The sequence below is a fragment of the Acanthamoeba castellanii genome (assembly GCF_000313135.1).
Source record: "Acanthamoeba castellanii str. Neff unplaced genomic scaffold scf7180000084660, whole genome shotgun sequence".
Taxonomy (NCBI): domain Eukaryota; phylum Discosea; order Longamoebia; family Acanthamoebidae; genus Acanthamoeba; species Acanthamoeba castellanii.
The window spans coordinates 212,470-237,440 of NW_004457356.1; the positions used below are offsets into that span (position 1 = coordinate 212,470).

Consider the following 24,971-nt stretch of genomic DNA (forward strand, 5'->3'; position numbering starts at 1 on the left):
AGCTCGAAAACGAGCATGCTCAAGGTCTGCATTCTGGAGGGCCGCCATCTCACACCCACCACCCGTACGCCCTCTTCCCTCTATGGATCAATCTCCAGATCTGTTGGAATGTGAATGGCGCGGCCATTCATTCCACATCGTTCGGCCGATCATTACGGTGCAACCAACCAACCAATCCAACCACTCAGACGACGAGGCGCCGAATCCCTACTGCGTGGTGACCGTGGGCAAGCAGAGCTACAAGAGCAAGAAGAAGACCAAGACCTTCCACCCGTCCTGGAGCAACGCCACGTTCGTCTTGTACGTACATAACATGCTAGTTTTCTTCTTCTTTTCCAATTCATTGGCAATCAGCTGATGGTATCGCTGCAACCATCATCATCGCCCAATGGTCGTGCACCCATCAACTTGTTGTGCTGTAATTTCCTCACATGATCTATGATGTATATATGTACGATCGTGTGATATATGTGAATCGTATGTGTGTGTGCAGTGATGTGAACGATCTACAGGGGCAGGTCGAAATCGAGTGCTGGGATGCCAACAACCTCATCAAGACCGAGATGCTGGGTCGCGTGGCCCTCAACATCGCTGACGTCATCACGCTCCGACCCGAACGCGGTGCGCCTCACCGACACCCCACGCTTTTTGTTTCATTCCCTCAACATGTTCAATTTTAAATGTTGTGGAATGCTCATGGCATTGGTTGTGTGTGCTTATATTGCGTGGAATGCGCAGGGAATGCAGACGCGCAGCCGCTTCGACAGAGCGAGGAAGACGAGGAGGGCGAGGGCACCGAGATCCGAAGTCTCGAGGGCAAGCCGCGGTGGTGTTCCCTGATGGACCCCGAGTACGGCCGATCGAAGACCGGAGAGCTGCGGGTCTCGTTCCACTACATGCGCGCCGAGGAGGAGGTCGAGCGCCTGCGCCTCCTGGCCGACGCCCATCGCAAGCGCGAAGACGCGTCGGGCGAGCACGTCACGCACATGGTCGTCAACAAGGCCAAGCACGCGGCGCGGCGCCAGCAGCACCTGCGCCAGCATTCCACCAGCAGCGGAGCGACCGCGACGACGACCGTCAACGATTCGAGCAATGCGAGCGATGACGATACTGCGTTGTTGTCGACGTCGTCCGACGTGTACGACAACCAGGGCGAGGAGTGGGAGCGGCCGCTGTCGAGGGACGGCTCGGTGATCGTCGACACGAACGAGCACCACCATCATAGTGGTGTCGACAGCAATAAGACGAGGAAGAAGGAGAAGCGCAAGTCGACGACGCTCAAGGAGATGCTGGGCGAGATCAAGAAGAAGGGCAACACGCTCCACCGCCGCACACGCTCGGTCGACAACAAACAGAGCAGCGCGATCGACACCGGCGACCGACCCGAGGGCGCAGCCGCCGCCGTCGCCCGCGAAAAGGCGAGCGAGTCGGGCAGCCGCGGGAGTGGAAAGAAGGAGAAGCGCAAGACCGCCGCCAACGCGCCGCCGAGCAAAATGTCGACATCTGGCGTCGTCGGCGACGATGATGTGTCGACAACGCCGTCGACTGCGCCATCGCCGGGGTCGGCGTCAGGGTCGTCAGTGTCGTCGTCGCTGCCGGCCGTGGTCGCGGGCGGGCGGTGTTCGCCGACGACCGCGCGGCGGATCATGTCGAGCGATTCGGTGGTCCGCGGGCCGCACATGCCCGAGCACCCCGAGGAGGCGCCCGAGGAGTGGGAGCTCAGCGCCCAGATCACCCTGGGCAAGGGCCGCACCGCCACGGCCAGCAGCGCCGGCAGCGCCGACGACAGAGCTTCTGTCGACGGGGAGAAGCCGGCGGTGAACAAGAACAAAGGGAGCGGCGCGCACAAGAAGACCGCGCCGGCGCCGGCGGCCACTGCGAGCGCGACGATTGCCAAGGGCGTGAGCGACTCGCCGCGGTCCAGGTCGCCTCGGCCGTCTTCCACCTACACGTCCGCGTCGCCTTCATCGTCGTCAGCGTCGTCGGCGTCAGGGTCGGCGTCGTTTTCTACAGTTTCGGCCAACAGCAAAGAGGAGCGGCTCACGCTGCGCTTTGATGCGGCCAAGCGCGAGAAACAGGAAAAGGAGAAGGAAAAGGAAAAAGCGAAAGAGAAGAAGCCCGCCGCGGAGGACAAGAAAGAACGAAAGCGGGAGGACGACAAGAACGAAGCGAAAAAGAGCGATTCGGCCGCTTCACCCGTCTCCGCCGCCGCCGTCGCCGCCGTTCAACAGTCTCCGCGCGCCCAGCCGCCGCCCGAGCATCGCATCGACCAGCCTTCGCCGCCGCCACCGGAGAGCAGCAGCGTCCGCGACAAGGCCAAGGAGGCGAAGTCGACGGAGACGGCCGCTGTCGCGACTATAGCCACGGCGGGCCTGATGGCGAGCGGGGGAAGCGGCAGCGGTGGTGGTAGCAGCGGTACGGTGCCGTGCTCGCCCAAGGGCCGGTTCCTGACGCCGGAGGAGCTGGCCGAGGTCATCCGCGAGAAAAGGGCCGCTTCGCCGCGCAGGCTCGATTTCGCCGCAGCAGCAGCAGCAGCGAAGAAGAAGGAAGAGGAGGAGGCCGAGGCCGAAGCACAAAAAGAAGAAGAGGAGAAGCGGAGGAAAAAGAATGAAACGCAAGTCACGAAGAACGAAGACGAGGCCGAAGACGAAGACGAGACGGACAGCGAAGACGAGCGAAGTCTGGAGAAGGCGCGGGCCAAGGCCAGGCGACTCAGGGAGAGGAGCTTTCAGCGCGACGCTTCCTCTTCCTCCTCCGACGAATCGGATTGAACTGCTTCGGCCGAAGATGCACCACCCAATCAACAGTTTGCTCGATAAATAGAGTGTTTTGTTTAAAAAAACAGTTTATCACAAAAGTGTGATCACCACAAGGAGTCATCGTAGAGCGTAATGGTGTCCAACTCCTCGTTGTGCGCTTCCTCCAACTCGTTCAGGTTCTGCCGGTTGGCATTGGGGGGGGGAAGTGATGGTGTTAGTGTGGCGCGAGCAGACAGCTGGGATGGCAGCTCTTCGCCTCAACCCAGGGTTGAGGTGGTACCATCTCCGTCTTGCGAAAGGCGTCGAAGTGGAAGCCCAGACGCCACAGGTGCCACACCAGCAGCCCGCCGCCCACGGCATCGGAACACAGATAACAGTGAATGTCTGTTTGCGCGGGGTCCTTCCCGTCGAGCGTGCCCACTACGTTTGTCGTTCGCAGTCATCACCAGGCCAGGTGTGTCGTGTGTCGTGTGTCGTGTGTCGTGTGTCGTGGCGTGTTGGCTGTAGCGTGTGTGGCGGGCTCTGGGGAGTAGGGTACGTACCCTTGCAGGCAATGCTGTGGTCTCCCCCGAGCCTCTGGAAATGCTCGAGTGCATGGCCGGCGCCGCCTGCGCGCCGATGGGTGGGTGAGGCATTGATTCATTCACCAGCGACGCACAAACCAAACTGAAGACCAAGCAAAGCCAAGTCTTCCGTGCCACACCCGTCTCAAACTGCGATGGGCGGCCGCAGCCGACGTGTCCGCAGCGCAGACAGAGCCAGAGGTTGCGCGTGATCGTGCAGCCGTCCTTGTGGCACCGCAGCAGGCCTGACCATGGCCATCGATCGAGACACGCACGACCCACATGGTGTGACTCACCCGTCAGATGGCATGGCCCATGTGAGGAATGCTGATGATGATGATGATGATGATGAATTCCAGTCGCACGTACGGAAAGCACAGCCGCTGCACCAGCCCTCTCGGTCGTCGACTGCCGGACCGTTGTCCCACTGCCAACACACCTGGCACTTGAAGAAGCTGCCCACGAGCCGCTGCATCTCATCCGGCAGCAGCGTCAGGTCCAGGCCACCCTGCAATGTACGTGAAACCATTTGAATTAAAATATGACTTCATTTTTTCTTTATTTTACATAATTGAATTGCTGGAAAAGGGAGAATTGGGGGGGGGCAGTACGGAAGCAAGGCGCATTTGGGCGAGGGAGCGGGCGCATTGGTACATGAGGCTGCGCAGTGGCAGGACCTGTGGCTGTGCTGGGCTGCCGCCACGGTCCAGCTCGTGAAGATAGGCGCATTGGGCCGGGGCAGGCGTGGGCCATTCGACCAGCTGGCTCATGGTGTTGTGAATACTGCAACAAGTGTTGGGTAAAAACCCAGTTGTGGTGTTATGGCGGGATTCGTTCCATTAAATCTGTCTTGCCAAGAAAGGACACAATGTGTCTCTCCACCACATTCCGGGGCATTTTCTGTGGGTTCTGCGTGGATAAATGCTCGCTCCACCTCCGCAGACTAACCCAGCTTGGAGCACACACACTGAGCACTCTCACAACACTCCCACGCGACACACCCATTGCACCAGGCCAAGCGTCGATCATTGTCAATGCAGCGAGCCACGAATGCCGCCTTGAGGAAGGGCGTGATGCCCCTCCACTCCCGTTTGAAGATCGCCACTGGGCGCCAGCTTTGGGAGAGCGGCCTCCTTCCTCCGCTTCCCACCCTCCGCCCGCTCTTCCTCCACCTCCCACCCAACGTCCCCTCCGGTTCGTTGTCAAGCTGTTGTGTGAACAGTTTTGTTATTATTTATTATTGTTTGTTTTCTTCTTTATTATTTGCTTGTTACTTACATAGTGCTCCTATTTGACTCTCTTCTCTGAGGACAGGGTTAGGGTGGGTTGATGAGAACGCCATGGAGCACCGCTTCACGATGTTCGTGCAGACGGCCGTGGGCAAGATGATGCTGGACCACGCCCCGCACCACTGCACCGTGCACCTGCCCGCCGTTCTCCCCTTCGAGCTGCCCCACGTCAAAGCCAAGGTGCTGTCCCTGCTCCTTCTCTTCCAAAACTCAACTCGTACTACTTTTCCTTTACTTTCGTTTCATCTTCCTCTTCCTCTTCTTCATCTTCTTCTGTGCAGCAGCCGCTACACAAAATAGAAAATAACACGCTACGGTGCAGGTCGCAGAGAAGGAGTACGCGACGGTGGAGGAGGACATTGCCAAGTACAAGTGCCGCGAGGTGCACTGGAAGGACTTCGTGTGGCCGCTGTGGCAGCTCTCGCGCCTCCACGAGATGGCCCACCTGGACCCCGAGGCCGAGCCGCTTCCGCTCTCACCCCTCTCCTTCCGCGAGACCGTGTGCGGTCGCGACACGCACGAGTTCCTCCACCACGTACGCCAAACACACAAACACACACACGAGGCCAGTGCCGAGTGCAATACCGTGCGTTGATGGCGTGTGTGCGGTGTGTGCGGTTGGCAGGTGGAAGCGGCGGTGCAGGCGCAGCTGTTGCGGTTGCCGCGGGACAAGGAGCTGACGCACGAGAAGGCCGTGCACGGCAAGACCAGCAACCACCTGAGCCCCGAGAAGATGCAGCGGGGCATCGCGGCCGAGAAGGCCGCCGCCAAGGACCTCTGGCTCTACCCGCAGCTGGGCACCGACCTGTGTCCCGCCACCGCCGAGTTCGTCATCGACGACACCGTGCTCAGTACGCGCTCGCCCACATCTCCCACTCTGTGCTTCACTCAATGAACTTATCAATTCACGCACGCACGCAGACGTGTCGGCGACGACTGATCCGAGACGGCACTGGGAGAAGGGCCTCACGGAACTGTTCGCCTACGCAGCCCTCGCTCGCCAGCAGGGTACGTACATGGCCTTGTGGCACAGTCTCCTCCCACTTAGCTGAACACGACACGACACGACACGACCAACGACACGACCAAACGACACGACAGGGATGGCGGTGGGGGAGGTGGGCCTGTTCTATCCGTTCTCGCGCCACTTGGTCCACGTGCCCATCCACGATTGGGACCACCGGCCTCTCTTCGACCGCGTTCTCAGCTCGCCCGACGTCGAGGTCGGCCCCGCTCCCGACGACCTCTACCGCGCCGTAGACTCCAGATAACGACACGACACGACACGCAACACGACACGACACACGAGGTATATAATAAAAGTGCATAGGAGTATATAATAAAAGTGTGTAGGGTATGCTATTGGGCGGTAGTGGCGGCGGCGGCGGTGGCGGTGGAAGCGGCAGCGTCCTTCTCCTCCTGTCGCTCGCGGATGAGCTTGGCCGCGATCTCGTAGGCAAGGAAGCCCGCGGCGTTGGCCGGGAAGGCGCGCGACACGCACGGTCCGAAGCCCTTCCACACGCTGCGCCACCCGTTCTCTCGCACGTGCTGGCGGAAGCAATCCACGAACCCTGTGGTGTCGGCGACCAAGCGCAAGGTTAGGCCACGCGTCGTGTCATGTGTGTGTGTGTCGTGTCGTGTGTGTCGTGTGCGTCGTACCGCCGTCAAGGAGGAAGCGGTTCTTCTGGTACTTGGAGGAGCCCTCTGGTTCGGCCTGGAGCTGGGTCTTGATGAAGTCCATGGGGTAGGACGTCACCCACGCCCCGAGGCCCGCCATGCCGCCCGCCAGCAGCAGCTCCAGCGGGTGAAGGTCGTCTCCGTCGGCTGTTGCAGAGGCACGCCCAGCTTAGTTACCTCAATCAAACACGCACACGCACACGCACACGCACACGCACACGCACACGCACACGCACACGCACACGCACACGCACACGCACACGCACACGCACACGACAAGTCGTGCGCAGTACCTGTGTAAGTGTCGGTGTTGTGGAGCGAGATGAGCCAGCGCTTGACCAGCTCGTAGACCATGAACTGGCCCGCGTAGGCCGGCATCTCTCGGTAGATGGTGGCGCTCATGCCCTGCACGTGTACGGTGCGCGGTGCGCGGTGCGCGTGCGTGAGTCCCATGAGCAACGATCGGCGCGAGGAGCGCAATGAGTAGGAGTACCTTGGCGAGGCCGAAGACGCCCCGCTCCTTGACGATGTGCCTGATCACACCGATGGGACCCTTGTGCACCTTTTCCTGCGCCTCCCCACGCGATCCTGCACAATGAAGTTAATAATATCATTATTTGGATATGTTATTTAATAAAGAAAAAGATAGATAAATAGTTAAATAATAATTGGCAGAAACTAACATAAAAGAAAAGAGAGAGAGAGAGAGAGCTGAGAGTTGTACCAAAGAAGGAAGTGGGCGCGTTGTATTGGATCTGGAGGCGCGTTTTGACCAACTCGACGGGCGAAATGATGAAGCTGTTGACGAAGCCCGCCCAACCGCCGGCCAGCGCCAGCTGCCACAAATTGAGCGGCTTGTCGGGATCGTCTGCACGCGCGAGGGACCAACACAGCGTCAACGGAGTGAGCCCTGCCCCAGATGGGCAGCATCGGCCGAGTGCCAATCGCAAAAGAAAGAAGACGAAGACGAAGACGAAGAGAGGAAGGCGTACCAGGGTCGCGTAGGAAAGACTTGGCCTGGCCGTAGGCTGCGAACACGATGGCGTTGACCAGGGGAATGCTGGCCATGGGCGAACCCATGCCCTTGTACAAGCCTCGCACCTGTCATTGGTCGACACAATCGCACGGCACGCACGGCACGCACACGACACGCATGAATGTCAGTTGTGCGTCATCCCATAGCAGCGAGGTTAAACTCGGCGACGTACCCCCTCTTTGCGAATGGTGCGCATGGTGGCGTCGATGGCGCCCGAGAAAAGGCCCTTCTGTCCAGTCTGCAGCCGGACCTTGATGGTGTCGAACGGATGGCCCACCTGCCCCCATCGCACACCCACCAACGTACGATTACGCCACCATCGATGGTGATCTTAGGACTGGTACCGCAACACCATAATTTCTAATCATTACGATAAATAAACAATAAACAAACATAATAAATTTATGTACCAGTGTGATGGCGACGCCGGCAAGTGTTCCTATGAGTTACACCAAAACACGAAACGAAACCAAAACGAAAACGAAACCGAGACTCAGTTGACAAAAAGATACAAAAGATTTGGACGGCGGCGAGTGAGGGCGTACCGGCCAGGAAATCCTGCAGCGGCGTGAGCTCTGCGAATGGGAGAGTAGTCCGGCCGAAGGTCAGAAGAGAAAAAGAGAAAAAGAGAAACGAGCGAAACGAGAAACGAGGAGAGCCAGAAGCGTGGTTGATGATAACTGGGCCGATATCTGGTGATGGAGAAGTGGTGGCGATGGCGATTGTAGAGAGAGGGAGAGCGGGCGGAGAACGTACGCTGGGCCATGGGCAGCATCCCGCCGGGAAGTGGCAATCCGGCACCCGTGTACCAGTAGCTCAGCGCATGCTTCAAATATCGCTCCACCTGCACGCGCGCGATGTGATTGTGTGATTTGTTGCACGTGTCAGAGACGTGAAAAAGAAGAACCCGTGAATCGAAGCGAGGGCGTCACCTTGTGCGGGTCGTCTTCCCTTTGCGCCTCGACGAAGATTTCGAGGAACTCGGGGAAGGTCACCTTGGTGGGATGCACCGGCTCGGTCATGGCCAGCATGTCGTCCAGCCGCTCCTGCACCATCGTCACATCAGGATTGTGCCGTGTGTGTGCGTGCGTGTGCGTGTGTGCGTGTTTGTGTGTGTGTGGCGCGAGGTGGTACCTCTTCCGGATGCAGGCTGACGGATCGGAGAGCGTTGCGCAGCTCCTCGCGATGAATTGAGCCGCGATCTCGCTTGTCGAAGCTGTGAAATATCTTCAGGCCCACGAACACACTGTCGGTATGTGGGTTCATGATCGCATCATGTGAGTGTCGGTCTCCAGCTGGTAATGCGCACACGTCAGAACAGAACAGAAGGCAGAGGCGCTACGTACTGGTAGAATTGCTCAAAGTTGAGAGAGCCTCGTCCCTTGGTGTCCACGGCATCCAGTATACGCTTGACGTCACCCTACGCGACAGCCGAACGCCACGTTCAATCTCTGTCTCTCTACAAAAAAATCAATTGAGATGGAGGAGAGAGTACCTCATGCATTGGGACGCCGTGGTCGGCGAGGACCGTCTGAAGGGCCGAATCGCGGACGAGGTGGTCCTCGTCCCTGGCGTAGCGGTGGTAGGCATCGAATGCTTGCTGTAGCAGTCCGCCGCCGTTGTTATGGTTGCTATGATCCTTGGTGTAGGTACGCGTGGAAGATGGAGGAGGAGATGTCGGTAATGCAGCTGGATCCAGGCCGACACCTAACGCCTCCTCTTTCCCCCCTGTATGTTCTGGGCGCATTTAATCGTGATCCACAGTAGGAACTCCAGCTCTCCTAAATCACTGGCGTAGCGCGCTCCCTTGCTCACCACTTGATCTCGCGTCACACGAGTTATGACGCCTGGCAAGAGGCACTGGCAAGACCTAATCAGTCTGATCAAAATGATTTCGAATCACACCAGATTATCTATCAAGCGAACAAATCGCCGAAAATGGCACGACACTCGAGAACACTACGGGCGATGTGTGAGCTATGGCAATACCTTGTTCGGTCGCGACCTCTGGGAGTACGAGACAACGGCAAGATGAAGAGGCGCCAAGCAACACGCTGTATCCCCGTTTATCGGTCAATTTCCTTTTCTATTCTTTTTATTTCTTTATTGTAGCAAAGAAGTCTCCCGCCCACACTACTCCGACTTCCAAGCCTCCTTCGATCTAAAAGCCCTCGAGGTAGTATCCGTCGTAGTCGTTCATGTCATCGGTCAGGATCATGATCCAATCCACCAGACACCAGATGCTGCGCGTTACAGATTCACGCAAGAAGGTGAGAAAACGAAAGAGAACGAATAGCCGGCTAACAAACGTGTACCTGACGGCTATGAGGGTCGCGCTGGCGAGGAGGTTGACCACCACGTAGGTCACGACCATGCCCGCCGTGCCACAGCACACCTTCGAGAACCCACTGTGAATGCACAAAACATCATACACGATCAGACGCACGCCACGACACATGACATGCCACGCACACACTGCACGAACAACAAGTCGGGAAGCTGGTGATCAAGAAGAGAAGGTGGCTCGTACGCTCCGATGTTGCCGAAGCAGAGAAGAAGGCAGGCGCTCCAGTACATGACGATCTTGCCCACGCCCTGGCCAATGTAGCCCAGGTAGAACGAAGAGGCGCCGGTGAACGCGCCGATGAAGAACTCGAGCAGGAACGCCGTCAGCTTCTACTCTCGCACGAAAAGCAACGGTCAACAAGTGGCTCGTGTGCAGCAAGTGGAGAGTCAACAATTAAAAAATAAATAATAATTAATAAATATTGTGTACCGGAAGTAAAATCAATTAGATCAACGGCCACAAAGATAATAAATAAATAAATATAAATAAATAAATGCACACAAGGAAAGGAACTCTTCGTACGGATTTGCGTTCGTGGTGGCACGTGTAGCCGGTCCAGCCCTCCTGGCAGACGCAGGTGCCGTTGACGCAGTCGCCGTGGTCGTTGCACACGTTGGTCGCGTTGACGTTGCACGCACCGCCGCCGTTCTCGCCGGCGTGCTGCCTCCTCAAGTGCACTCGCGCGCCCGCGTTCTCCTCTTCCTCCACATCCTCGGGGAGTCCGACCTGCTGCTCGCGGCCGCGCAGGTTGTAGCCCATGCGGGCCGACCACACGTGCGCCACCGGCTCCAGGTAGGCCGACCAGGCCGACGGCCTCACCACCGGCGGCATCGGCAGCGGCGGAGGCCGGCAGTGCGCAGCAGGCGACGGCGGCCAGGAGGACGAGAAGAGAGATCACCATGGTTGCGTTGTTGAGCTGCATCGTGCTGGGGTGGTGTGCTTGGTGCTTGGGGTGAGTGAGGAATGGAAATGGCTCGTGGGAAGAGCTATGTAGGTGACCAAACGGACCACGGAGTAGAGGCCCACGGTGACACTTTCGCGGAGGATAGGTTGGGGCTTCACCTAAGTGTAATTCATTCACAGAGAGTCAAGATTGGCGGGATTTTATGAAATAAATTGAGAATGACGAACCGGGCAAGCATGTAGTTGTCGACAATAACTCTTCACTCGAGAAGGCGCGGCCGTGGTGATAAAAAGTGGGCCAACGACCTGGTGACCAAATTTGGGTACCGTTATCTAAAAATGAGCTCACCCCTTCCTTTTCACTCAGCCACCAGTGGCCCTGCCGCTTTTCCAAACGCTTCTAGTGGGCCGTTTGTACTTTGTTGACTATCCACCTTTTTCTTCACCTCCCTCAAACATACAACGACATGGCGTTCCTCAACTTGGAGTGGTCTGGCAATGCTGGCGCCTGCTGGGGCCTCAACTGCAGTCCTTGCTGGTTAGCTTTGACCCCTCCACCTCAACTTCTCTCTTACTTTTAGTTTTCGCCATGAGACATCAAGATTGACCTTGAGCCTTTTCTCAACTCCTCCCCTCCCCCAGCGGTGATCCTTGCAACTTCATGGACGGCCTGGAGTGCTGTACGTCGCCTCCCAGACCCACCGGGTAGAGCGTTTATTCACGTGTGCGTTTGATTTCTTCAGGCCTGGGCTGGTGGTGCTGTGGACCCTGCCATCTTGCCAAGTTCCACTCCAAGACCGTTGACCAGGAGTGCGCTCTGATCAACCACTGCCTTCCCGCCTGGTGCTGCGGCTGGTACCAGCTCCCCTTTCTTACAACTTTTGTCAATCAATCGCTACTTCATCAACTCACCCAACGTCCCACTTCATTTCAGCTTCGTCTCCCCCCTCGTCCGCCGCAACCTCCGCGTCGGCCTGGGCGTCGGCAAGGACGAGACCATGGACCTCGTGGGCGACTTCCTCTTGGTCTGGTACGTTCATCGCCTCCCACATCAAATCCCACATTTCTGACATCTCAGCTTCAAATTGAAGATATCGAGATGAATTTCGAATTGATTTCGTTCATCTCACTCACGTGATCCCCCGCTTCAGGTGCTGCGGACCGTGCGCCATGGGCCAGATGCTCAGGGCCGCCGACAAGGCCGACTGGAACTCCTTCCCCGAGTGGGGGCCCTCCCTCGGCCGCGTCTCCGTCGAGCCCTTCAAGATGATGAAGTAAGAACAACAAGCGACGAGCCTACACGCAAGTGACAAGCTCCACCACGAGCCCTCAATACGTTTTACATGAGTAGACTTGCTTGAGATCGAAAGTCAATAAACGAGAAACAGGATAGCCTTTACACGGTTCTTTTTCTCTCAGTTGTGGGTGTTGGGGGCCGAGCGGTGGAAGTGTACGTGCTTCCACGTGCCTTCGACCTTGTGCCACACTCGCGTCTCCTCGAACGCGAGGGTCATGGGCTTGCCCCCCTCGCCCACTTTCTGTCGAAACATAAGCCAGCAACCAATGCGCGCAAGCGAGTGAAGTGGTCATCGATGCAAGACGAGCAAGAACGAGAGAGAGAGAGAGAAAGGTGGAAGGCGCACCTGGATGAGGCGGATGTAGGCGACAATACCCACGGAGCCGCCGCCGAGGAGGGTGACCTTGGGCGAGGACATGGTGGTGTTGACTGGGCTTGCCCCGCCATCCTTCCTGCCCTGGGCCAGATCAAAGTAGAATCTGTGGAAGGGCATCCCTTCGACCAGATGGCCTGACGCCCGCCGCCGCAGGTCAGTGTAGGTCCCGTCAGGGCGGTTGAAGCACATCTTTGCCACTTGTTGAGAGAGCGGTACCCTGGGCTTCTGGTTCAAAGCAGGTGAGACTTGCATCGCAGAGCTCGGCGTAGGTGCCCCAGTCCCCCGCAGCAATGCTCTCCAGCAGCCTCATTGTGCCTCATCATCCATTAGTCGCAAATCGAATTGATCGCGCAGATCATGCGATCGCACTACACAACCCGAAAGGATGTGCGGAGGGTACCTCTTGGTCAGCTGAACAAGGGCCTGCTCAGCCTCCATGAGCTGGTTGAATTTGCGATGTTGTCGTGAAGGGAGGACAAAAGAAAAGGTTTTATTATTGTTGCACAAAACACGATGGAGATCGAAGGAGCAGGAGGCGATGCCGAGTACAAGAAGTTGGAGGCTGTGGTGAACATGTTCGCAGGCTATAACGACAATTTGGCCAAGGAGGGCGAGCTGAAGGACGCCATCCGCAAGGTAACCAAAGAAATCGATGGCAAATGTCGCGAAATGAAGACGATCCTCGGTCAGATCCACTCGGGGCGCACGGACGGTACTGCCTCCTTCTCGGCACACCAGAAGCGGCACCAAATATTGCTCTAGACTGCATCAATGCATCGTTTATTTGTTCATCTTCTTCAATCGTTGGGGTGGGGCACAACAGTGGCCGCGGTGTGCGCTCGGGCAAGGGCTTTCGTGCCGGGCCTGAAGGCCAACTTTGCCGAGCTGAAGGAGGTCGCCCAGAAGAACAAACACTACTACCAGTACGCTACGCTTGCACATCTGCACCTTCTGGGCTTGCGCCGCTGCGCGATGTCTAACAACGACTCGCTACGCGACGGCCTGCCTTGCCAGGTATCGCGAGTTCTGGAAGAACGCCCAGTCCACGATCGTGTTCCTGGTCGGGCTGGTGCAGTTCCTGGAGGACGGCCGGCTCATCTCGCTCAGGGAGGTCGAGGAGATGCTGGACCGTACGTGTGCCCCGCCCAATTCTCCATCTTTCGCGTCTTCGATCGGTTTCGTTGCAACCGCTGACGCCAAGGACCCCTCTTCACTTCGCTGCAGTGCCGGGCGAGGTTGAGGCAGAGGGAGCGCAGTCGTCGTTCGCCATCGACATTCCCGACTTCCTGTACGGTCTGGCGATGATTCCCAACGAACTGGTAACACACAACATCATGTTTCGTCGTCGGTTTTGTAATGAGCTCACTGTGTGTGTGTGGCATGTGGTTTCGATCACCGCACACAGTCGCGCTTGTGTGTCAACAGAGCGACGGCCGGCGACTACGAGATGGTCTCTAGGATAGGCAATTTCGTGAACGAGCTCTACGCAGGCTTCCAGCTGCTCAACCTCAAGAACGACTTCCTCAGGAAGAAGTGCGTTGTCCCTTTTCCTCTGTTCCGCACGCACGCGCACCACGCACACACACGCACGCACACACACACACATACACACATACACACCATGCTGATAACACGTTTGCCTCGCACTTTGTGGACGACACGTAATCAGGTACGATTCGATCAAGTACGACCTGAAGAAAATCGAAGAGGTGACCTACGATCTCAGCATTCGAGGCCTCATCAAGTCTCCCGGCGCTGTCTCTGCTCCCGCGTCGAGCATGGCCGAGTGAACCAATGTCGCTCCAGACGTTGCCGAGTGACAAGGCTGCAGCCTCTCAGTTTATACAACACCGTTCCACCAGCACCTTTCCTCGGCGTGTGCGTGTGCGTGTGCGTGTGTGTCAGAGTCATGCGTCGTGTGAGCTGAGAAAACAAAAGGCCTTTTTTTTGCGCGGCAGGCCAACTTCAGAACGCTGATTTCTAAGTACGTGCGACAAAGATGAACGGCGGACCACCATCACCGTTGGGCGGCCTTCTGGACACGACGAATCCCTACTTCAGCGCGGGAGCCGGTCTGTTCGTGCTCGGAGGCGGGGCAACGCTGCTGCGCGGCGGATGGAAGTACGGAGCGGCCTACTTCCAACGCAATTTTATGGTCAAGATGGAGATCCCCTCCAAGGACCCCTCCTACTCGTGGGTGCTCAACTGGATCACGGCAAGGGCCGCGCGGCAGACGCAGCACCTGAGTGTGGAAACATTCTACCAGAAAGATCCGACCGGTCGCATCAAGACCTCCTACAATCTCATCCCCTCGACTGGACGCCACTTTATCAAGCACAAGGTACCCTGCACCATTCAAGGATTTGTGTAATCTACATTTCCATTTAGATTGATTAAATGGGAAAAACTGAAGGAAATGTGAATGTGGTGTGCAGGGTTATTGGATGGTGGTGGAGCGAGCGCGCGAAAAGGCCATGGTCGACTTGACGAGCGGCACGCCGTGGGAGACTGTGACGTTCACCACGTACGGACGCAACCGAGAGCTCTTCCTCGATATTCTCCAGGAGGCCCGCGACATGGCGCTGGCCAAGGAGGAGGGCAAGACCCTCATCTACACGGCCAACGGCTTCGAGTGGAAGGAGTTCGGCCAGCCGCGCGCCCGGCGGCCGCTCTCGTCGGTCATCCTCGACGGCGACCAGGCCGAGCGTCTCGCAGGCGACGTCAAGGAGTTCCTCGCCAACCAAAGCTGGTACCGAGATCGAGGTTAGCTCTTCTCACTTCTTCGTGTCGCTTTGTTGTTGTTGTCGTTCAGTCGATCTGATGATTCTGCCATTCCAGGCATTCCTTACCGCCGAGGCTATCTTCTCTACGGACCGCCGGGATCAGGGTACGCCCGACCTGACCGCGCTGGTGACTCCTGAAGGCTGAATGAATCTCAACTGGAGCCAACTCTCACCACCTCCACCAACGCAGCAAATCGAGCTTCATCACGGCGTTGGCCGGTGAGCTGCAGTACAACATATGCATGCTCAACCTCAGCGAAAGAGGCATGACAGGTACCTGCAACTGGGAACTTCGCTTTACTGAACACTCGCTCTAACATTGCCACCGTGTTTGTTCGAGCAGACGACAAGCTGGCCTACATGATGAGCATCGTGCCCACACGAAGCATCACGGTGCTCGAGGACGTCGACGCCGCGGCCATTCGACGGTGCGTTTCTTTGCACCACCATCACCACGCCACAGGCCGAACAGCGCACAAGAGGAAGAAGACGCCCTCTGACCCCTCTTTTCTTGGAACAGAGAGCAACCCACGAGAGAATACCAAAGCTGCGTCACCTTTAGCGGTCTCCTCAACGTGCTGGACGGTGTGGCGTCGTCGGAAGAGCGACTCCTCTTCATGACCACCAACCACATCGACCGATTAGACCCGGCCCTCATCCGTACGAGGCTCTCTCCTCCCTGCGGTTCCTGGGCTGCGCGCTGCACCTCTGACCCCCTTTTTTGCTGGCCTATGCAGGACCGGGGCGCGTGGATGTCAAGCTCGAGATGGGCAACGCGAGCGCCGATCAGGTCCGACGCATGTTCCTTCGCTTCTACCCCGACCATGTACGTGATCTAGTTTCGACAGACACCACCTCGAGGCTATGCGCGGTCTCTGACTCGACGACACGTTTGACTCGATTTGTTTTGTCCCTCTCTTCCCCTTTCTTTGGCTTGACCGACGCAGGAGCGGTCGGCCGACGAGTTTGTGGCGCGAGTGGAGGCGGCGGGCAAGCCGGTGAGCATGGCGCAGCTCCAGGGCCACTTCATGCTGTTCAAGGAGCAGCCCCACAACGCCGTGTCCAACGCCGAACTGCTTTCAGCCGAGTAGCGCTGCAAACCGCAGTCAACCACAGAGTCAAACCGCACAAACAAACAGAGTTCACACAACAACAAACTACAACACCAGGTGCAACCCGTTAGGTATGTTCATCATCCACTGTCACCAGTGGCCTCTCCACCAACCTCACCGCCGCCTTCGACAAACCGAGGGAACCCACATACATGAGCCAGAGAGACCGATTAACAGGGATCACCGCCACGTTTTCTGCCGAACGTGACATGGTCGACAACGTCCGTTTCGCTCACTTTCCGTGAAGTCGAGACGGAACAGAGACGGAACGGGGCAACAGCACAAAGCAACCGACGCCCCATTGCGAGTGATGACGAGCGCCGGTTGGGCTGGTGGACAGTATCCGGTAAAAAGGCCGGATTTAGTCCGCCGTCGTGGGACGAACTGGCGGTTCTGGCGAAATCTCGTAGGAGCGCGGCGGACCTGCCAAAAAAGTGGTGCTTTTTCGTGTCGACGCCAGGTGCGATTGGCGCCTGCTTCGGCGCCCAGGCTCAAAAGAGGCGTTTGCGGCTTCTGCCGCCTCTTCTTCTCATCGCGCGCCTCACCTCCTACCAACCGCAGGCCACCCACCAAGCCATCTACAACAAGCCTCCAGACAGGCGAGACTTTGAGCCTCAACAAGCAACCCGCGGCCCTACCAACGTTCGCATACCAGACAGGTACAGCGACTTTGTCTTCGTTGCAGCTACTCGGGGCAACCGTTGCAGCTATCCTTCATCTTTTGCATCTTTTGTTGGTTTTTTCTCATCGAAGTTCGTGATACCAGCAGAGTCTGACCTTCCGAACCTCAAACAAGCACATCTTTGCAAAAGCGTCCGTTCAAATCCAGACACCTGAACGAGAAATCAACAACGACAGTAATCGAGCAACGTCATGAACAGGGCAGCTAAGCTTCAGAATTCGAAGGCCATCCTCTCCCCCGTTTGGAGTCGCCTCTCCGACGTCGTCATCGAGAGGGGCCAGGGCAGTTTCGTCTACACCTCGTGCGGTACGACCTCGCTACATTTTGTACCTTTTTAGTCCTCGATTTCCTTTTCGGCCATTTCGTTTCGTTGTCGTGCACGAGCGATCGCCCCGTGCTCATCTTTTGTTGCAGGTCGCAAGCTGTTGGACTTCACCAGCGGCATTGGCGTTACCAACACCGGCCATTGCCACCCCAAGGTCGTCAAGGCAGCCCAGGACCAGGTACTACATAGTCGAGATCTCGCAGTACATCTGCACAGTATTTCGTCTCATCTTCAACGACTATCGATAATCTCTCCAGGTCGGCAAGTTGATGCACGTCCAAATGGGCATCGCCTACCACGAGCCCGTACTTCAACTCGCCGAAGAGCTCAAGACCGTGGTACCGAAGGGTCTCGACCAGTTCTTCTTCAGCAACAGGTAGGCTCAAAAGACCGCCTGGCGCGTGTTCGTGGTGATGTCGTTCGTGGCGCGTTGTCGTGAGTTTGTGTGGCCAAGGACGGTGCAAAAAACATAGTTCTCTCTTTACACACCAGTGGCGCTGAGTCGGTCGAAGCCGCACTCAAGCTTGCCCGCCACGCTACCGGAAAGCCCAACATCATCGTACGTTTCTACTCGCACTGGAGCTCGATGCGACACCACCTCACACATGTTGTTCTCGCTTCACTACAGAGCTTCCAAGGCAGTTTCCACGGACGCACTATCGGCGCCATGTCGGTCACCAACAGCAAGAACGGCTACAGGGCTGGATACGCTCCTCTCATGGCCGGCGTTCATGTCGCGCCCTACGCGCACTGCTACAGGTAATTCGAAAACGCCTCGGCCGCTTTCGCTACACACGCTAACGCAGAGTTGAACTCACACGCTCCTTCCCTGCAAAGGTGCCCGACGAAGAGCATGAAGGGTCCCCTTTCGGGCAGCTTCTCGCCGACCAACGGCCAAATCAGTGGTGGTCACAACGCCAATGGCCAGGTCAACGGTGGTGGTAGTAAACTCAACAGCACCCAGCGCGCCCAGACCTGCGGCCAGTCTGCTTGCTGCAACGAGCCGCTCAACCAGATCGAGAACATCCTCGCCACTCAATCAGCTCCCTCCGAGACGGCGGCCATTCTCCTGGTAAGCCCCTCCTTCCCTGCTCCGCACCACACACAAACACGATGGGCTGAAGGGCTGCTGGCACCTTGTAGCTTTGACTCTTTTTCTTCCCGCCTGTTATGTGTCGCGAGTCGTGGCTGTAGCAAATTACACTGCACCATCACTATCACCATCAACACCGTGCTTGTGTTAGGCTCCGGTTCTATGGTTGTGTTCTCAGTATATCCATATATGATTTGTGTGTGTGTGTGTGTGTGTCTTATCTTCTTTGATCGCTTGTACCCGAGTGCAATGCATCATTAACCACTGCTTGTCGGTGAGTGAGAAGCTCTGTTCCTACCTCTATCCTCTCTGTTTCTCTCCTCCACAACACCAACATACACATACACACAACGCAATACGCTCTACCCAGGGGTGGCGCCCGGTGGGATGGAGGTATTCGCATGTTATTTTAATTTGCTTTTTCCGCCCCTCCCTGCTGGGGTAGGTGGGGGATCGATCTACTAACGCTTACTTCCTCAATACAATAACTTTTCTCTCTCTCTCCTTGAGGACGCGGCGCTTCCTCGACACCACCATGGCTCACACCATCTCTTGCGTGTCGTGTAGGAACCCGTCTTGGGTGAGGGTGGTTATGTGATGCCGCCCAGGTCCTTCATGAAGGGTGTTCGCGAGATCTGCGACAAGCACGGCATCCTTATGATCCTGGACGAAGTTCAGACCGGCTTCGGCAGGACCGGCAAGTGGTTTGGCCTTGAGCACTTTGACATCAAGCCCGACATCCTCTGCTTCGCCAAGGCCCTCTCCTCCGGCTTCCCCCTCAGCGGCATCGCCGCCTCCCCCGAGATCCAGAGCAAGTGGGTGCCTGGTAAGTACTCCTTCGGTTTTCTTCCTCCGCCACCGTTTTGACTGACGCCGGCTGTGTGTGTTATGTAGGCTCGCATGGCGGTACCATGGGCGCCAATGCAGTCGCCTGTGCTGCGGCGACGGCGACGCTCCAGGTGATCAAGGAGGAGGGCTTGGTGGAGAAGGCCCAGGTGCGCGGCGAGCAGCTCCGTTCGCTGCTCCACCAGCTCAGGGAGCGCTACCCGCAGATCGCCGACATCAGGGGGCCGGGCCTCATGGTCGCCGCCGAGTTCTACACGCAGGCCGACGACGTGCGTCCCTTCCCCAACCACGACCCACGCTACGCCGTCAAGAAGGGCTTCACCGGCGCCCTCACCAAGAAGTGCGTCGAGAACGGCATGCTGTTGCTGAACACCGGTATGATTGGCGCGCTCCTCGTGCGTGTGTAGTATAACACGAACAACACGAACGGCTCACCCTTCTGTCTCGCCGTGCATCAGGCATTCACGAGACCGTGCGCTTCATTCCGGCGCTGAACGTGAGCCAGGAGGAACTCGAGCTGGGCTTCGACATTTTTGAGCAATCGATGAAGGAGACCCTCAAGGAATACTACGTCGAGAGGGACACCGAGGCCAGGCCTCCGCAGCAGCAGGTGCCCTTCTTCATGCCGCTGAACGACGAACAGGGCGGCAAGAAAATGCGCATGTAAAAGGCACTACCACCGCCATCCACACCTACGCCTCCCGCCATCCACACCCCGCTCGCCCTTCAGCATCAACATGTCTGGATGTGTGTCGCCCGTACCCTCTCACCTCTCCTCTCCACCCGTCGTAGAGTGCCACCCACTACACCACACGTTTCCATACCTATATAACACCTCAGATACATACATATGCTGTACATATATGTAGATAGGCGAGGCGGCCTTGTAAATATGAGACCTTTGCCGTTACCACATCACAATAAAACCTCTCGCTTACATTGATTGAATCGACCAGCGCCCTTTCTCGTTCTTGTCTCTCTTCTCTGCACTCGTTTACAGCGGGGTGTAGGCTTGGCGCACTTCGGACATGAAGGCCCGCAGGAAGAGCTCGGGAACGACGAAGCGCTGGACCTCCTCGTTGCTCTTCACCGCCGCCACCCACTCCTCCTGCAGCCGGGTGGAACGTGAGCACTTCCAGGTGACCACCAACCAACAGGGCCAACAGTACGAGGCACGGCACCATCGAGATTTGGCCATCGCCATCGACGTCGGCACTGAAGACTGCGTTGACCGACGTTTCCTGCAGCTGCTTCTACTCGCGCGCCCCCAAGCCAACGTTAGTCGATGGACCACGCCGTGGTGTGCCACGGAATGGAGCTGTAGGGCGGCGCATGTACGGTGAGGCTTGCGAGGGCCGCTTGGGTGGGCGCTTTGCCGGGGGCAAATACGGCGCGCTGCTGCAGGAGGCGGTGCTGCTCCACCTCGGTGAGGAACTCCACCAGCTTCGCGAAGTGGGCTTTGACCTCGGCTGAGCGCGTAAACGAAACAAGCCAGCACTGGTGAACAAGATACAAACCGAGGCCAGTGGAATGTATACAGTCTACCTTTGGAGAGGCGACCGTTGTTGTCGAGATCGATGGCGTGGAAAGTCACTAAATCGCAATCACATGATTAGAAGAAGCAGGCCTAACAACAGCAACTACAACAATAAGGAGGGCGCACACTGGGCCTTCTCCTCCAGTGTGCCTGAAGACAACACGGCAAAGCCCGACAACAGCTCCTCCAGCCCCACTGTGTAGCAGATGAGCTTTGTGAGCGCAGAGAGCAACATCTTTTTGGAAGTGATTCGCTGGCGGTACCCTTGCCGTCGTGGTTCAGGTCGAACAAGTTGTAGAGGTATTCATAGTCGTTGGTGGCCACTTCGCTGCCGTACAAGATGCTCACCTGTTCCATGACGTCCGCAAACCGCTTGGGCGTGAGTGGCTTGCCCTTTTCGTTGTTCTCCTTGAAGCACGCCACGATGTGCCCCGCCAGGACTGGGTCCAGCTGGGTCCCCTCCTTCAACTCCAGCTGTACCGGCGCACTCTCTCCCGCTCCCATCTTCTTGTTGATGTTACAGGCCTTGGTTCCTGAAAAGGAAATAATACCCTACGGGAAAAGTTTGGGAAACCGAAAAAGAAAACACGAGAAATTCAAATGCGAAATTGATAAATTCGATCAAGCAAGTAGCGAGATGTGGCGGACTGCACGAACAACAACGAGTTCAGCGGCGCGTCGGGCGGGTGCGGTTCGCTCCGTTCTCACGCCCGCATCAACATCGGCGGCTTCATTTTCGCTCCCGCGAGGGTCAGCCTTCATTTCTTCTTCGAAATCAGCCTCTGCCTGCCCCGGCGCCTCCACATCGTCCAAGCGCAGTTTTGGGATCAACAAGCCCACTCCCGTCCGAACAGGCTACTCGCCCCTCTCCCAGCTGTACGCCCCCACAAATTCGTCCCAAGATTAAATTAGCTTTTTGTCGTAGATTTCTATTTCTATTTTAAGATAGATTTTAAAAAATAATTAACTTTTACGATCAACAGGGCAGTGGTGTCGGCACTACAGGCGCGTGGGGCCTGTGTAGGACTTGTTTCTTCAGCCCGGCTCTATGCCACAGGTAATGCCAACCCCCATCACACTACACATACCCTCAGAGTGTTGGAGAGAATAGGCCGATGGTGGCGATGAACGGATACATTTTCTCTGCTGCCTCATGGCCACAGCTTGCTACACCACCAAATTGGCTTTGTGTGCTCTTTACCTTCACAGAGCAAAACACTTTTGTTGTGTAGTGGGTAGAAGTACCAGTTGTGTCCACTCCTCTCATCCATCTTCCTATTTCGAATATTTCACACCACCACACCACCACACCACAAACAGAAGAGGATGATGATGGTACATAACCTCGAGTGGGCTGCGAAACCGGCGTCCCTCCCTTCATTGTATGTGGTCTGTACGAGAAGGGAACGGGCACTACAAATAAATTACTTGTTTTTTAAACCCCACTTCACTTTACACTCTACACACGCTTATTCTGTGCGCGTGGTGTGTCGTGGTGTTGCTTTTCCGTTCGTGTCGTGTCGTGTCGTGTTGTGTGTCGTGTCGCGTGTGTCCCACTCAGTCACGCCTGGCGAAGAGACACCGGCCAAGAAGCAGAGGAAGCCGCGAACCCGAAAGGCCAGCGGAGCGGTCGGGGAGGCCGACGGCGCAGAGCTGGTAGCGGTCGACACCACCACTACGACCACGACCACGACCACCAGAACGAAGGCGGCGATGACGGCGGCGACAACGACAACGACGACCACCATCAAGAGCAAGAAGAAGCCGGCCAATCCAGTGATTTCGCGGTGGCCGCTGCGTCCGGTGCTGGCCGACCAGCACAAGTACGTGAAGCTGATCTCGTGGAACGTGTTCTCGCTCAACGCGATCGTCGAGAAAGGCTCCCTCCAACACTACATCAAGTATACACCACCTACCCCCCTCCGTCTCCGTCTTCGCTCTTCTCTTCTTCGTTTTCGCTTTTCGCTCTTTCGAGGCCCTGACATAGTCCCGCGCGTATTGCAGGGAGGAGGAGCCCGACGTGCTGTGCCTCCAGGAGACCAAGCTGACCAATTCCAAGATTGAGCTCTGTACCGCTTTCGCTTTCTTTCATTCTTCTTTCTTTGACTGAGTTGAGTTTGGCGGCGGCTTGTGTGTACTGACTGAATCGCCGGAGAGCCGGTGTGCGGTGCAGTCAAGGGGAAGACCTTTCACAGGCCCGACATCTACCAGTACGAATTCCACAACTGCTCGACCGCGATCAAGGTACGGCGTGCGACGCACACAGCATAACACAAGAGAACAGTGGCCCGCATTCATGGTGGATCCGTGGGTGGGTGGTTGTTCAGGGCTACTCGGGAGTGGCCATGTACTCCAAATACCGACCCCTCCGCGTCCACCACGGCATCGGCGTAGAGGAGCACGACAACGAAGGTACCAACACACACACACACCTACCATTCTCTATTGCATGTTGATCTCAATACCGCACGACACGCACGACACGCACGGAACGCACGGAACGCCTGCGTGAAGGGCGAGTGATCACGTTGGAGTTTGCGGGGTTCTACCTGGTGGGTTCGTACATCCCCAACTCGGGGGATGAGCTCAAGCGGCTCGAGTACCGGCAACGCTGGAACCGCGACATGGAGGCCTACCTCCTCTCCCTCTCCACCTCCGGACTCAAGGCCGGCCTCGACGTCCACCCGCACGGCCACGGTACACACGCACCACCGCACACACCACACACCCACGCCACACGCCACACGCCACACACGCACACGCCACAGCACACGCACCACGTCACACGCCGCACGCACACAAAACAGAGCTCGAATATCGGGTGCTGGACGAGAGCGAGCGGAAGGGCAAGCCGGTCATCTGGTGCGGCGACCTCAACGTGGCGCACGAGGAGATCGATCTCCACGACCCGGCCAACAATCACTACACCTCAGGCTTCACCGACGAAGAACGGTGCGTCGCAGCAGCAGCGCGCCGATTTCACTGTGCCGTGTGCCGTGTGCACCTCATGTCATATGCGTCGTGCGTGTCGTGCGTGTCGTGTGTTACACACAAGGTGAGCCGTGTGCTGTGCGTCGTTGCACGCGCTCACATGCATCTATTTTCAACTGCACAGAGACGACTTCACGCGCGTGATCAAGACGATGGACTTCGTGGACAGCTACCGGCACGAGAACCCGACCCGCCAGAGCTACTCGTTCTGGTCCTACCGCTCCGGTTCGTCATCAGACTCTTCTTTCTTTCCTGGCCCTTCCTTGAATGATCAATGCCGATGGCGATGGCGATGCCGATGCCGATGGTGTCTGATGAATGATGAATGATTATGTAGCGGCACGGGCGAGGAACATGGGGTGGCGGCTGGACTACTTCCTGTACCAGAGGGCGCTGACGCCATACGTGCGCAAGGCCTTCATCCGCAACTTTGTGCTGGGCTCCGACCACTGCCCCGTCGGCCTCCTTCTCGACCCTGCCCTCTTCGAAGTTGCGAAAGAGTAATAAATAACGAGGGAAGAAAAAATATATATTATTATATCTTTTTCTGGCTACATTTTTATGAGATTCCGACAGTCCGGGTTCGGTGTTGTGCCACGCGCTGAAGTCTATTTTTTACACTCGCGCAAAGGCTCAAATTTCTCTCGCAGAATGTTGTTATTTTTTCGAGATTAATTCGAATAATAATATGCTAACGGACCACGTGGGCCGCGGGCATTCCTGAAATTGGTGATTTGAGCGCGTTTCCATAGTAACGACGCCATCTGGTCAGCTAGGTTACGAGAAAGAATGCCGTGCATCTGGCAGACCAAAGGCGGCAAGAAGCGGAACCCAACGCAGGCCGGCCTGCATCGGTTGAGATTCGAAAAGGTGGCGGTCCCTCCTCGACGCTACGAGATCCCGCATCGCTTTCCTCCATTCGCCTCTTCTTCTCTTCTCGATCATCTTTTTTTCATTCTGTCTCAGATCTTGGCGCTACGCCGAATCTGTCAGCTCACGTCTTCCATCTGCCTCCCCAAGCGAACGAAGCTTCAATTCTCTCGTGAATTCGAGCAGAGGCTCCATTAGACTGCACGGAACCGATTGCCCGAGATTGGAACCAGATCCAGCGCGACCCACTCACGCGGAAGGGTTGCGAGGGTTCGTAAAGGAGGAAGAGGCCGCGAGCATGCTTCCCACCGAACGCCAACAACGGGCAGAAGGCGGTGGCAGCTGGATTGGCCAACATTCTTCTGCCTCTACGACATCTGCGACATCTTCCACCTCTTCTTCTTCCTCCTCAGCCACCTCTCCTCTACTCACACGAAGAACTGGCGCTCCGACGGCACCTTCGCCTCTGCCGCATCGAGCCATCG

General features: G+C 57.0%; 12 protein-coding genes across 12 annotated transcripts; 7 read left to right on the forward strand and 5 right to left on the reverse strand.

Moving 5' to 3' along the window:
* Positions 1-15: 15 nt before the first annotated feature.
* ACA1_107520 (C2 domain containing protein) lies at positions 16-2,771 on the forward strand (the record flags this gene model as incomplete). Its single annotated transcript, XM_004336296.1, has 4 exons — positions 16-64; positions 189-300; positions 494-621; positions 739-2,771. The coding sequence occupies 4 exons, from the start codon at positions 16-18 to the stop codon at positions 2,769-2,771; spliced, it is 2,322 nt and encodes a 773-aa protein (XP_004336344.1).
* A 92-nt stretch (positions 2,772-2,863) lies between these two features.
* ACA1_107530 (Zn-finger in ubiquitin-hydrolases and other protein) lies at positions 2,864-4,092 on the reverse strand (the record flags this gene model as incomplete). Its single annotated transcript, XM_004336297.1, has 6 exons — positions 2,864-2,938; positions 3,040-3,179; positions 3,302-3,367; positions 3,463-3,567; positions 3,692-3,830; positions 3,934-4,092. The coding sequence occupies 6 exons, from the start codon at positions 4,090-4,092 to the stop codon at positions 2,864-2,866; spliced, it is 684 nt and encodes a 227-aa protein (XP_004336345.1).
* Positions 4,093-4,356: 264 nt separating this feature from the next.
* Positions 4,357-5,882, forward strand: ACA1_107540 (uncharacterized protein; the record flags this gene model as incomplete). The annotated part of the gene is made up of 6 exons (XM_004336298.1): positions 4,357-4,516; positions 4,637-4,791; positions 4,934-5,146; positions 5,237-5,462; positions 5,533-5,619; positions 5,713-5,882. 6 exons carry the CDS (start codon positions 4,357-4,359, stop codon positions 5,880-5,882), a joined length of 1,011 nt encoding a protein of 336 aa, XP_004336346.1.
* Positions 5,883-5,970: 88 nt separating this feature from the next.
* ACA1_107550 (carrier superfamily protein) lies at positions 5,971-8,828 on the reverse strand (the record flags this gene model as incomplete). The annotated part of the gene is made up of 14 exons (XM_004336299.1): positions 5,971-6,182; positions 6,271-6,435; positions 6,582-6,693; positions 6,782-6,876; positions 7,013-7,156; positions 7,281-7,389; positions 7,497-7,601; positions 7,735-7,763; positions 7,870-7,899; positions 8,081-8,168; positions 8,257-8,370; positions 8,459-8,570; positions 8,671-8,744; positions 8,820-8,828. The coding sequence occupies 14 exons, from the start codon at positions 8,826-8,828 to the stop codon at positions 5,971-5,973; spliced, it is 1,398 nt and encodes a 465-aa protein (XP_004336347.1).
* Positions 8,829-9,525: 697 nt separating this feature from the next.
* On the reverse strand, positions 9,526-10,593 carry ACA1_107560 (uncharacterized protein; the record flags this gene model as incomplete). Its single annotated transcript, XM_004336300.1, has 4 exons — positions 9,526-9,567; positions 9,640-9,732; positions 9,855-10,000; positions 10,194-10,593. 4 exons carry the CDS (start codon positions 10,591-10,593, stop codon positions 9,526-9,528), a joined length of 681 nt encoding a protein of 226 aa, XP_004336348.1.
* Positions 10,594-11,041: 448 nt separating this feature from the next.
* On the forward strand, positions 11,042-11,852 carry ACA1_107570 (uncharacterized protein; the record flags this gene model as incomplete). The annotated part of the gene is made up of 4 exons (XM_004336301.1): positions 11,042-11,102; positions 11,318-11,384; positions 11,509-11,604; positions 11,726-11,852. The coding sequence occupies 4 exons, from the start codon at positions 11,042-11,044 to the stop codon at positions 11,850-11,852; spliced, it is 351 nt and encodes a 116-aa protein (XP_004336349.1).
* Positions 11,853-11,989: 137 nt separating this feature from the next.
* Positions 11,990-12,436, reverse strand: ACA1_107580 (Calcium/calmodulindependent protein kinase type II delta chain, putative; the record flags this gene model as incomplete). Its single annotated transcript, XM_004336302.1, has 2 exons — positions 11,990-12,112; positions 12,218-12,436. 2 exons carry the CDS (start codon positions 12,434-12,436, stop codon positions 11,990-11,992), a joined length of 342 nt encoding a protein of 113 aa, XP_004336350.1.
* Positions 12,437-12,760: 324 nt separating this feature from the next.
* Positions 12,761-14,037, forward strand: ACA1_107590 (translin; the record flags this gene model as incomplete). Its single annotated transcript, XM_004336303.1, has 6 exons — positions 12,761-12,959; positions 13,071-13,170; positions 13,262-13,377; positions 13,472-13,566; positions 13,653-13,780; positions 13,917-14,037. The coding sequence occupies 6 exons, from the start codon at positions 12,761-12,763 to the stop codon at positions 14,035-14,037; spliced, it is 759 nt and encodes a 252-aa protein (XP_004336351.1).
* A 209-nt stretch (positions 14,038-14,246) lies between these two features.
* Positions 14,247-16,121, forward strand: ACA1_107600 (Mitochondrial chaperone bcs1, putative; the record flags this gene model as incomplete). The annotated part of the gene is made up of 8 exons (XM_004336304.1): positions 14,247-14,588; positions 14,683-14,996; positions 15,060-15,134; positions 15,221-15,303; positions 15,374-15,458; positions 15,551-15,690; positions 15,768-15,856; positions 15,978-16,121. The coding sequence occupies 8 exons, from the start codon at positions 14,247-14,249 to the stop codon at positions 16,119-16,121; spliced, it is 1,272 nt and encodes a 423-aa protein (XP_004336352.1).
* An 894-nt stretch (positions 16,122-17,015) lies between these two features.
* ACA1_107610 (aminotransferase, class III superfamily protein) lies at positions 17,016-19,755 on the forward strand (the record flags this gene model as incomplete). The annotated part of the gene is made up of 9 exons (XM_004336305.1): positions 17,016-17,130; positions 17,239-17,327; positions 17,407-17,525; positions 17,642-17,708; positions 17,778-17,908; positions 18,002-18,221; positions 18,810-19,068; positions 19,137-19,463; positions 19,547-19,755. The coding sequence occupies 9 exons, from the start codon at positions 17,016-17,018 to the stop codon at positions 19,753-19,755; spliced, it is 1,536 nt and encodes a 511-aa protein (XP_004336353.1).
* Positions 19,756-20,082: 327 nt separating this feature from the next.
* Positions 20,083-21,129, reverse strand: ACA1_107620 (uncharacterized protein; the record flags this gene model as incomplete). The annotated part of the gene is made up of 4 exons (XM_004336306.1): positions 20,083-20,196; positions 20,222-20,341; positions 20,427-20,557; positions 20,889-21,129. The coding sequence occupies 4 exons, from the start codon at positions 21,127-21,129 to the stop codon at positions 20,083-20,085; spliced, it is 606 nt and encodes a 201-aa protein (XP_004336354.1).
* Positions 21,130-22,188: 1,059 nt separating this feature from the next.
* Positions 22,189-24,120, forward strand: ACA1_107630 (exodeoxyribonuclease III, putative; the record flags this gene model as incomplete). The annotated part of the gene is made up of 8 exons (XM_004336307.1): positions 22,189-22,526; positions 22,630-22,694; positions 22,799-22,869; positions 22,953-23,037; positions 23,140-23,322; positions 23,433-23,577; positions 23,741-23,841; positions 23,954-24,120. Coding segments are annotated over 8 exons (1,155 nt in total), but the record flags the coding sequence as incomplete, so codon positions are not given.
* Between the last annotated feature and the right edge of the window lie 851 nt (positions 24,121-24,971).